The sequence below is a fragment of the Dermacentor albipictus genome, chromosome 7, assembly GCF_038994185.2.
Source record: "Dermacentor albipictus isolate Rhodes 1998 colony chromosome 7, USDA_Dalb.pri_finalv2, whole genome shotgun sequence".
NCBI classification, from domain to species: domain Eukaryota; kingdom Metazoa; phylum Arthropoda; class Arachnida; order Ixodida; family Ixodidae; genus Dermacentor; species Dermacentor albipictus.
In genome coordinates, this window is record NC_091827.1 from 60,634,615 (window position 1) to 60,646,829 (window position 12,215).

General features: G+C 42.9%; 1 protein-coding gene across 1 annotated transcript in view; it reads left to right on the forward strand.

Annotated features, from left to right (window-relative positions):
• The first annotated feature begins 358 nt into the window (after positions 1 to 358).
• Positions 359 to 12,215, forward strand: part of LOC135904775 (uncharacterized) — a 61,137-nt gene continuing 49,280 nt past the window's right edge. The window contains exons 1-5 of the mRNA XM_065435753.2: positions 359 to 514; positions 3,476 to 3,565; positions 4,292 to 4,321; positions 6,766 to 6,775; positions 10,758 to 10,864. Coding sequence (XP_065291825.2) covers positions 511 to 514; positions 3,476 to 3,565; positions 4,292 to 4,321; positions 6,766 to 6,775; positions 10,758 to 10,864 — 241 coding nt within the window. The 5' untranslated portion in view covers positions 359 to 510. The remainder of the gene's footprint in view (positions 515 to 3,475; positions 3,566 to 4,291; positions 4,322 to 6,765; positions 6,776 to 10,757; positions 10,865 to 12,215) is intronic.

Below are 12,215 nucleotides of genomic sequence, written 5' to 3' on the forward strand. Positions count from 1 at the left end.
ATCTGGAATTACCCTTGCCTTGCACGAGCTGACCACATCTTCTATATGCAAATTCCCTCCTTTCTTCACACCACCTAATCCTGTGATGCACTCGATTGCGCTTTCCTTCCATTGGAACCCATTCTGTAGCTGCAACAGACCACCGGTTATCTTCTCAACGCACAACTTGCTGCAATGACGTGCTCAATCATAAAGTAAGGAACCGAGCTTCATTTGCCCCTCATAAAGTTCCAAATTTTCTTCAAAATTTGCAGCAGACCTTCCCTTGCATTTTTCGTTTTAATGATTTTATCTGCACTCTTCCCTTCAACGGCCGACTTCATTTTCCATACTCGGTAGTGGGTAAGCGCTATGATTTGGGGACCAAGCGCCTCTCGTGCTTCACGAGATGCGTGCAAATTAGAAAATTTAAAGGGCACTACCAGATTCGTTTCAGTGTCCACGACGGTTGGCGCCCATCGAGTTCGTCAGAGACCTTTGCTCGTCTGATTCCTCAAGAAACCCGTGAACATGGGTAAGCATGCAAACGCGTTCACGCGTTCCTCACTCTTGTGTAGCATTTTTTTCTGCCCAGTGTCGGGTATGAATGCGTACACGATTCGACAATGGACAATAACCGTTATTAGTTCTCGCGTTCGCCGTCTTGGGTTACATCGGCATCAATTAGTCTCGTGTCGTGTACTAACGACTTTAATTGCCGACTTAGGGCTTTAAAAGAATAAAGAATTTGTTCCCGATGTTACATCACCCAGCACATATTTTGGAGGAGCTACACGATTCCCTCGCCTATTGTTTTCTATGTTTAACCGAATTCAAATCTTTACGTAAGGAGTATAAATTGTTAGACACTGGCAATAAGGTTGATTGCGTATTTGCTCAAAATTAGTAAAATCGCTTTTGACAACATAAAGGCTGGAAGAGGGGGTCTCGAAGTGCTCAAGAACTAAAATAGGAAAACTGCGTTTATTACATTTATATTAGTGAGCCGTATTCAAAAGTTATCAATCTGCTTGCACAATTAGCAAGATTGCGCGCAGTCCCATTTATATTCCGCCATATTAAACAAAAATGTGGGACGATATAGCGTAAAACTATTCCAATTCGCTTTTATTCCAAATTAGCCATTAGACCTCCGTGATAGGTCAGAATGATTCGAGTCCAGCCCATAAGCGCGAGGGCCACTTCTATATGGGGAGAGCCCGTAAAATTTTCGCCTATCACGGAGGGCTAATGGCCGATTTAGGATAAAAACAGATTGGCATAGTTTTGCGTCAAACAAGCTATGGTGAAGTCAAAGACGAGCTCTACAGATTGACATTGAGCTGGGAGGCGCTGGCACGAGGTTTTATTGTGTATGTGCTGGAAATATTTAAAATTTCACATTTTTAAAAGTGTGCTAAGAGAACTTCGAATGCGCGAATCGATTTACTATATAGGAACAAGTAATGAGTTCAGATAACTGCATTAATTACGTGCATAATTACGAAACGTACTCGTTACTTAGAGACTATCAATGTGCATACTCAATTACCAAGCATAAGGTCCGTCCGATATTAGTGAAGAGGTGTCGCTGTCTGTCAGATCGCTGTGGAACTATCATTCGGGTGGGCATTGCTCGTTTCCACGTCTGCCTGCTTGTAATGTGTGGATGTGCGTGTATGACCTACGAGTCTTCACGTTGTCTGTTTATTCCTTCGTTCCAGTGCGCCCATATTTAGCTTGTCTTTCTTCTTCGGCGTTGAGCAGAAGCAGCGAGTCTTTCAATAATTTTGCCAATTTTCCTTGCCGAGTTCAATCCGTGTTATATCTTGCCATCCTCCATTGGTTACAGACTGTCCAGATTTATTGCTATTAGCATTGTTTGGGAAATCCGCTCGTTCTTCTGCATACGTACGTACCTGACCACTTTCACGCCAGGTTGGGTCAATGGGTCTGAATGGGTAGAGTGTCCAGCTGCTGTGCTGAGAAAAATGGAACCGGTCTGCAAACGAACCGGTCGACCAACTTGGGTCACTAGGTATGGTCCGCCCTTCAACGACCCTCAATGGCGCCAACGTCGGTCATTGGATATGTGTCACTGGGTGGGTAGTTGCTCTTCAATGAACTTTTTGACTGGGTTATGCGTAAGTGCCACCGGGTATGTGCTACTCTTCAATGAACCTCTTCGAAGATGTACTTAAGCATTCTTATGCATAGCTTATGTATAGTTCAGGGCACTAGGTCTTAGCTGTATATTGATCTCAAGATCATATTCTCAAGTTCATAATGGTTACGCGCCCAGCTTTAACTGTGTCTGACCCATTCTGTAGATGTGTCGGACGCAAGTTATAGAATTCGGTTGCGATGGCGCAGTAGAGGATGTATCTTGTCTTGAAAAATTATTATAAGTCATTAGGCGCGCGTTTGAAAAACTCACACAAGCCTGAAAAAAGTGTCAATACAGAGCATTCTTTTTTTTGCGCAGCATAATTTCCCTGCTTCCTAACAGTTCTTCAGAACATTATGCTTTCTTAATTGGAACATCGCACGATGGGGTGCACTATTTTACCATTTTACAACAGTCAGCTTGTTTCATTAGTGGGGTATCTGTCTAAATCACTAACAGCCAAACGTACGCCATCATTAGATTGCCGTGTGTATAAAGCGGCCCACCTTTTGGAATAATTTCAGCGATAGTGTTGCAGCATATTCCAGATCGCTCTAGGGCCTAACAATGCCGACACACACACACATGACGCATCGACAGCGCTTACGTCAGCCGCATTCTTTTGAAGCATACTAAAAGAGAAGGATACCAAAAATTATCAAGCGACATTTGCTACTCTTTCAGTTGTGTGAAAGTCATTTTGACAAGCGTCCCCACAGGTTATCGGGTATTGACCAAATTTGGTTGCGTCGTAAATTTGTCGGGAAGCTGCAGAAAGGCAGCTATGTATTTTAATGATCACCGCATTGGTCCAAAGAACACGGACTAGCGGAAAGCAGTTTCTGGTCGCTTCAGATCTATCAAATATAACATATATGGTGCCATCGACTTTCTACCGTGCTCCATATCGAGTTCCAGCGGCACGGAGCCTTCTCGAGAGTGAAGCCTGAGAGAGAGAGAGAGAGATTGCGCAAGCCGAGCATTCAGCTGCTCCCAGATCAATCTGAGTACCCAAGTGATCGAGATTCTATCGGACCTCGCTAGGGCTCCCAACTCGAAAGGGAGGGCGCCCACCGAGCGGCTTCCAGTTGGAGCACGGCGCCCTGGATGGACCACACGAAATGTGTATCTGGAGTGCTCGATCTTGACCTGCCGAATGTAAGCCGCACAGAGCTCTTGAAACGGACCACTGCTCGATCTTTGCTGTGTACGGACTCGCGCTAACGACGTCTTTGCCTTCACTAAACTGTTTCTTTTTTGAGGACCCATGATGCTGTTCACTGAAGCAGCTGTTACCATTTGTAGTAACGCTCTTCTTCGTACTCACAGCCTATTACCCAGAACAAGCGTACCCGGAAGCATCGGCGTACCCGGAAGCGCCTGCGTACCCGGAGTTTTCGGAGGTCGACAGCCAGTACGGTAAGCGAGAAGTTAGGCGTTCGAAGGATCAGGCGCCGTATTGACAAAGCTCTTCATTGGGGAGCACTTTTTGCCGTTGGCCTACTGCCTTTACAAGTAATATGTCTATCCATAAGGATTCGGTGGAATTTTGTCTTACGAACAATATGAACGTAAGAAATTTTCCTGTAAGTACGGGCACGCAGCCTGTATTCACAGAATTCCACGAGTCAACCAAGCCCTTGGTGGCCCGTTGAGAGAACTTTCATACACGCTTGCTCTGTGCAACCAGCTAGCTTTTATATGAAACTGACTCGAGCCAACTTTACTGGGTTCATCTAAACGTAACTACGACGTTACAGACTATTTTTCCGCTTCCATTTCGCCATCGGCGATCCTTCGGATGGGAAAGATTTTGTTCAGTGAACATTTCTTCGCGCAGTTTGATAATGTCGACAACTGACTTCAAAGTGCTCATTTGCATTACGGGCCTGAGTAGCTTCGTTTTTACGCACATGTTCGTTATTTACGCATAATACTCCCTCTCTAAACGTTCACTATAATAATTGTCGATTGGTAAAAGTAACGCCACTATAATTTATTATCGTTGCGTCACTTTAATGGCTGTAATATTAGTATTTAGGTGCGGAAAGAAAAAAAAGGGCCTCCTCTATTAGGCGCAAAGATGTATCTTTCCGCAGTGCGTTTTTTACTCATCCTCTTCTTCTCCTTTTCTTTTTACATCAGGTGCTCCACAACTTTCGGACTATCCCACATGTAAGGAATTTGTCTATAAATGATTGTACAAAACATTCCGCAATAGTCGCTCTACATTGGCGGAACAATACCCTCACTAGATCACACGAAGAAATAAAGAAGGGCAGGGAGAAAAAAGAAAAAAAGTGAAAACAGCCGAAGTCAACGATTCCTTCAGCTCGGTACTCATTTCTGCGATAGCAGCATTGTCCCATGAAAGAAAAAAGCCGCACGTTATTCGTTTGCTAGTTTTGATTGTCTGCCTCATCATAAAATAACGTCCACCGAATGTGGAACTAGAACAGATCCGAGTGGTTATTGTAGTTTCTTAGTGCATACTATGTAAACCTATAGTTTAGGGCAACAATAAAAAGTTAATATTTAATATAACATTTGAAAGGTAATCAAAATTTGGGACAGTACAGAAAGGGTAGTGTGGAATAGATTATTTCTGACCTGTTCTTCTTTGTGACGTAACCATCCTTCTTTCTTCATAAGACAGTAATACGGGTCGTTAAAAGCTGAATACGTACTAGACCGACTTCGACATTCTGAGACCCCCCCGTCTACGGAGCCTATACTTATTTAAGTACAATACAAAGCCTCATAAGAACTTTTTTTGCACTTGTTTGGACAAATGCTTAAACCAACCTCGTTTATTTCTTTATTTTCTTTTTTTGCCAAGGATGATTGGAGATTTGACAATTAAAACATTAACATGTACTGAATGTGAGCTGCCGTACTAAGAATGAGATCACCTACGCAGACTGCCCCTACCAACATTAGCCAAGCGGTAAAAAAAAGCAAGAATTTAGAAAGCATGATGCGAAATACAGTTATTATTTTTATATAAGTTTTTTGGGACCTCCCTCTGTACTACCTTTCCTTTGTGATTATAGTAACGTCTAAGAATAATACATTTGATTGACTGATTGATTGAAAACTTAGTATGTTTGGTTTCCAGACGTTTGATGAGAACCACCAGTCTTAAGATTGTACCTTGCACCATGTTACCTCAATCTTTTATTGTTTTGTATAGCTTGGATAACAGTAGCTTAGACAACGTATATATTTGGTCGGAATATTATTAACACAGTTTCTTTATTTTTGTTTCTTTTATGCAAAACAGCCAAAATTTCTTGTTTGCGTTGTGAAGTAGGAAAACGTCCCACATGCTTGACGTTACTGTGACATGATACTTCAGTCCACCTTCAAATTTGAAGTATTGTATTTTTTTACATTCGTTTTATTTGTGTGTGCATGACTATGAAGGCCGCAAGTGAGAAGGCAGTTAATTTCTTAAAGGCTTCGTGCTTCTTAGGCACAATGAGTCATTTTGAATGTCCGGACTGAAACATTGAGATATAATCCGAGGCCGGGACTTCTACAGCTGACGTCAGGAGCGAAGTGAGGCAGTGCCACTTGCAAGATCTAAGTGAATTCATTTTCTCTGTAAATTTGAAGTACTATAGTGTGAACTGTTGTGTAAATCATGCGGCGTTGCCGTTATGACGTCTTGGTTGGCATTAATGTTGTCCATGCTTTCTACGTTGTTTTTGAGCAGCTATTCTCGGTGCATTATCTATTGTTGGAATGTGCCAAGTTTGGGACTTGTCATCGTCACGTACCCCTTATTGTGCCGCAGAAAGCTGGTTTCACGAGCATCACAAGGAAGAAGTGCTCGCGAACATGCCGGCATCTCGTTAAGAAGAACTTATGAGTGATGCGATGGGCAGTGTAGCAAAAGCTACACTGGCCATGATCGTCGCAAGTGTAGTGCGATAGTATAGACACTAGCTAAACCGGCACTAGTACCTAGCAAAACACGACTAGGTCGTAACAGCGACCACTTCGGACACTTGGCGCACACCCAGTGAAAAGAAAAACTGCACAAAGCAGGCCAAAGGCAGAAAAAGGAAGAAAGAAAATAAATTCGACTTTAAACACTCAAGTGAGCCAGGAATCTTTCAGGTTTCATTTCATGGGTTTTTTCGATGAAATATTTTTATAGCAACAATGAGAAGCAGTAAGAGATCTCTCGGTATACTATAAGGATTCTCTTGAAGAAGTAAGCTCCATTATGCCTCGGCGATTGTCTATATGCCAGCAAAGACGCGTTCAAAATATCTACATCCTGACTCTTCCTGTGCTCTGAAGGTTCTTTTTGTGTCAATAAGGCGTTCTCGTGGTTGCAAACGCGATAACAATCTGAGATAACCTGACACATGTGAACTCAAGCTAGTTAATATTCATAGTTACGGAATGCATTTGTTCATTTAGTGTTCTTTGGAGGCGTGACGCAGGAGCGTTATTCTCATTGATAATTGAAGTAGGCCCTCATTGTTTCGTAAACCGTCCTGAATCCAAAGGTCAGGGAAGTAAGCATCATAGTGATTGTTTTCATTCTGTATGTCAATTCTCGTAAACGCACTAAATTAATTTGACCTTTTTTTCTTTCTTTCCAGCTAAACCTGAGTAAGTTCACTGCCACAATCGTATACGCAATAATAATGTTAGGCTCGTTATAGCAAACATATTGCGAGTGGAAATGTTGTGGTACCCGTCATTATGACTGCTTGAGAGAATTTGTGGAGAACGGTTAGGAAAAATAGCTTAGGAAAAACCGAAGTCCTTCTACTTTTGCGCAACATACTTTTAGAGGCTAGACAAGTATTAGAAAGATTTCCAAATATGGCGATTTTACCTTGAACTAGGCGAAGTATAGTTATTGTTTAGTTAATCACAGTCGCTCTTTTTTTTAATTTCGCCCTTTCTTTTCTTTCAAATCACCCGGACACTCTGCCTCGTTTCGTGACATCATCAGCCACAACGGCAATCTGACAACAACTCTGCTGACGTCACGATCAAATCAGTCTCCGGCTTCTCAGCATCACGTTTCGAGCGCCTAATACAGAAGCAAAAAAAAATCATGTGGCATATGTTGATTCATAGATTTCACCTTCTCGTCTTCAAAAACACAACTGTGAACGTTATGGCCTTTCCCCACATTCTTAAATAATCAGGCTTCAACTCATGGTAAATGCGAGCGCAGGGCTGCCACACGGAATACGCAAGAAATAAAATGCAAATTCATTTTCAGTTACAATAATTGAAGAAGCAGCTACTGAATGCTTCTACATTTTGCAGCTGGAAGCAATTGCTGGCTTCCCCCCCCCCCCCTAGTGACGTGTATATATTCGCGCTTTATTTTCACTATATTTCGTTATAGCTTCCAGGACATGACGTGTAACGAGAAAGTGTTCTACAGGTAGAAAAGTGTGACACTAAGTACCCGTGACACTTATCTCGCTCTCTGGGCCGGTGTTCACTCGGGGCTACATGAATCAACGGGCCCAGCATTAAAGAAAAAAATCTCCAAAACTGGCGGTCACCAGCAGCAGTCGAACTGATACTTGAAAAAAAAAACAATCCATTTGGCTTATTTTTCGGAGAGCTTGAGCATAGTGGTAATAAATCTGTAGGCTGCTGAGCACTTCAGTTATTTCAGTGAGGTTCCGTAGCGCGGAACTAAAGCGCACCAACACAAGCCGACTCACGCACTTCCTTTTCCGCATTCGTGAGGGCAGTTGACATTGAACAGCGAAGCAACAACAGCAAAAACAGAGTGAAGAAAAATACAGGAACACAGCGGGCTTGTGGGACCTTGCAGAATCGCAGCTCAACTTTGAGCGATGCACCTTCTTTCGAGCAGCTGCATTTAAAACTAGAGTTGCCTCAAATAAAACCGCATACGTTCCGACGTCGCCCGCCTATGGCTCACCCACTTGAATCCTCGGGCGCATATAAAATGCACTTTCAAGCACTTTCTTAAGGAATTTGTTTGCAGAGGCGATATTTTATCCACACTCATTTGTCATCATAACCAGGATTCCCATTGCTTTCCCACTTTAATGGTTCAATTTGACTTCGATGGCATTTATATTTGTCTCATGATAGCGAATAAAATTGTGTGCTGCTTGTAAGATACACCTTATAACGCGCCAGATAGCTTGCATTCGTATTTGATATTAAAAGGCTGTGAATAATCAAAAACTCCGCCTAAGCATCATTAATAACCTGCCCCATTAGTTTTCACTAAAGTAAACAGGGTGCTTCGTTTAGTTCACGGATTATATCCGAGATACCTAGTGCGAATCTCGTATACCACGCAGCAAAAGGACAGCAAAAAACATAAACGAACAAGGTTCCGTGATTATTTGCCGCGCTTCAATTTATGCAATATAAACGTTACTTTGTTAACACATAACACAACACGTGCTCCTCATTTGCATCAAATGCAAACTCGGTGCACGTGATGCACCGTTATCTCGGGACATATGAAAACTTAGCCGATAAAGGCAGTGTGGTCCCTTCAAACACTTGCTTAAGTAATGATTTGCAAAAACTGTTAATAACTGACACTCTCGACAGTGGGCACGTATCCCGCATAGGATTCGCCCCGTTTCATAAAAAAAAGTTCAACATTCTGGCGCGTTAAATTCTTTCAGAACACTGGGCAAACTTCTTGCGCGGTTGGTAATAAGCACTTCTACATAACTAACATCGTATAAAGACTGTTGTTACCCGTAATATCTCCCCCCCCCCCTCCCCGTTCAATGTAAATATGAAATTGCTACTTACTTTGGTCTATTCAGAACAGCAGGCAACTGTCTAAACGTTTCATATAATGCATTCGAAAACGCAGAAATCTGCGGTTGATGACTTTTCTTTCAGCTACTTATCGACCTAGATTCCTTGAAATTTGCCTTGCCATTGCCTTTATCATACTGCTATTATTGATGTTACGTATTGCTTATATTCCGCATTGTTATTCCTTTGCGCACGTAAAACGGAAAACATGTGGTTGATGTGCGGCCTTGGCTCCTTTAGTCAAAAATTCTTTCAAAACGTGCTCGAAAGCGTTATATGCTGCTAAAGTTGCAAACGAGTAAGTCATGTGTGTGTGTGTGTGATAACTTTATTTGGAATCCGGCGATTGGGAGGCCCGGGCCTGGGGCCGCCTACATGGCCACTGGGAGCTGCTGCTCCCGTGCGGCTTCCTTGGCTCGCTGGACGGCCCAAAGTTGGTCTTGGAGTTCTGAGCTGAGCAGCACGGCCGACCACCGCGCCCGTAGATTTTCTGGGGAGACTGCCATTTTATTTTGGCATATTTCACATCCCCACAACATGTGTTGAAGGGTGGCTCTAACAGACCTGCATAGCTTGCACATATCGCTCTCGTATATATCGGGGTAGAAAGTTTTTAGTTGCACGGGACTCGTATAAGTTTTTGTTTGTAGTCGCCTCCAAGTAACGGACTCAGCTCTGATCAGTTTTGTGTGAGGCGGTGGTAATACTCGCCTCCGATTTTGATAGAATTTAATAATATCACTAAATCTTGTTAAGATATCTTTTTCTCTCTAGATTTCCTCCTCCGCGTTCTCCTGACCGATGGAAGTCACTCTTTGCTCAGCTCGGCGAGTAAGACCTCGAGCTTCGCGGTGTGCTACCTCTTTGAGGTTGACTGCGGGAATGTCTGGAGTCGTATGCGCTGGGAACCAGAGCAATTGCCTGCCGTTCTTCTCTGCATTGGAGAACTTTGCTTCATTGACTCTGATGATGTGCCATGCCTCAGGAGAGATCCTATCTTTTGCATAATTTCTAATGGCCGCTTGAGAATCGCTTATGATGTACTGAGCATTCGTGGAGACCAATGCTAGTGCAATGGCTACCTCCTCTGCGGTCTCGGAATGTTTGGTATTAACTGATACGCTTGTAAGGGGTTTTTGGGTGTGATCTACGATTACTGCTACATAGCTATGTCTGTCTGGGTATTCAGCCGCGTCTACAAAGGTTGCTCTGTCGTCTGACCCAAAGCTTCGGATAATTTTCTCTGCTCTACTCTTGCGTCTGCCGTCGTTGTAACCTGGATGCATGTTCTTGTGTATATTTGGTACTAGGAGTTTGCCACGAATTTCGCTCGTTATCGTCCTCTTTTCCCCGTATAAATTGTGATAATTCATTCCTAGTTTGCTTAGTATATGCCGTCCCGTTTTGGTTTTGGTTTGTCTCTCTGCCTGAGATATTTGTTGTGCTTCTATGAGTTCGCCTATTTGTCGGCAAAGTTTAAGAGTCTTATTTTCAAGCAAAGACAACTGAACTTTCTCACGCAGTAGCTCCGAAGAAACAGCTCCGATATAAAGTGCGCTGCCATAGGTCGAATAACTTTGCTGTCTTTCTTTTTTTTTTGCCCTGTTTCACAACCGTGCTTACTTTGACATTCTTAGTTTGAGATGTGCAAATTATCATCCTCCAGACTTTAGCGTAAAGTTGCAATCGCTGCACGAAACTCTCTGCTTCACAACCCACCTTACGGTTTTCAGCAGAACACATTCGCCAGTCGATACTTTGTTTCGCATACCTCAGTGTGCAACGACATCTCTCTTTCCACTCCCAGGGAAGAAGGCACGGGCATGAGATACGTGATCATCGTGTGTGGCCTCATCATAATATTCGCACTCGCAACAGCTACCATGATTTTCCTGTTGGCCTACCAGGGTGACAGTAAGTATCCCTGGTTCTAACTGATTTTGTAACAGCGCCAATAAAAACCCACCGTTGGAAATACATCATTCTAATATAGACACGCGTACAGAGCATTACGCCAATAGGCAGTGCTAGAAACGTACACCTTTACTGAAAAGCTCTATTAGCCCATTAGCCTTCCATGATGTTTATTTCATTTCCTCACCCTCGATCGCTCACTACCTCTCAAAATTTACGGATCTTTGAAAACACAATAAAGTGAATATCTCTCGATAGCCCTTTATTATGTAATTCTTTGAGCCCAACTGCCACAATACTGTGAACTGTTTGCAAAGGTCAGTTTCCATGCTTAATTGTACGGTTGAAATTCGAGTGAATAGGTCTTGTAACGCTCGCAAAACAGACGCATTTTTTATACCAAAGCAACAGAGAAATTGCAACGCCGCTCGCTATTATCACTCGCCTCAACGCCGCTCACTATTATCACTCGCCGGAAGTGACGCAATGGCCCGGAATGCGTGGCTACTCTGCATTAACTTTAGTTGGTCGCCGCCCACGGATGACAGTGGCAACATTCTGGGTGCCGCACAATAATTACAAAAACAAAACACGGAGGCGATGTGCCGGGGTCGGCGTCATATTCAGTGCATCATATTCGGTACTATAATGAGATGGGTATATTAGGAGAATTAAAGATACACGGGTTCTGCGGCTTCACCAAAATTGATTCAATAGTATACACTACTCGCTTATAACCGCTTTATGTAAACTACAAATTCATTGCATTTGTTCTTTAAATGCGCTGTGACGCCATATTTTACCAAAACGATTCTCCATCGTGCCGCGTACCTCGTACAGAAAATGAAAACACTCGTTTAAGCAAGATGAGTGAAATTCATGCTTTCGATATGCCGAAAGTAATCTCTTTTTACGTTGTTGCTATTGTTTTGAATTTATTTGTTAAAACATTGTAGTCTGGCGACTGGAATTTTTGAAGCTGCTGGCGTAACAATGCGAACGTTTCTTTAGCTGTAGCTGCATAGAAGGTGAGGCCACCCGCTCGCTTAGTCTGCTGTTTCGTAGACTATGTGATTTGAAGGTAGAGTCTGCGAATTGGTGGAACGAAATATGGTGTTCTATTTTAAGGTTAACACATTTAAACAACTGCTAGCCACACGAAGGACAATTCCACTCCTTCAGCGGAATTAATTCGATAAACAGAAAGTGTTTGCTCGTGAATTCGAAATCTGGGGCGCTATAACGTAAAACTATTCCAAACTTTTCTATTCCAATTCTGCTATCAACCCTCCACGATTGGTCAAAAACTTTTTTCGACCACCCCCACTTCACCTGTCTGTCACGCGACGTC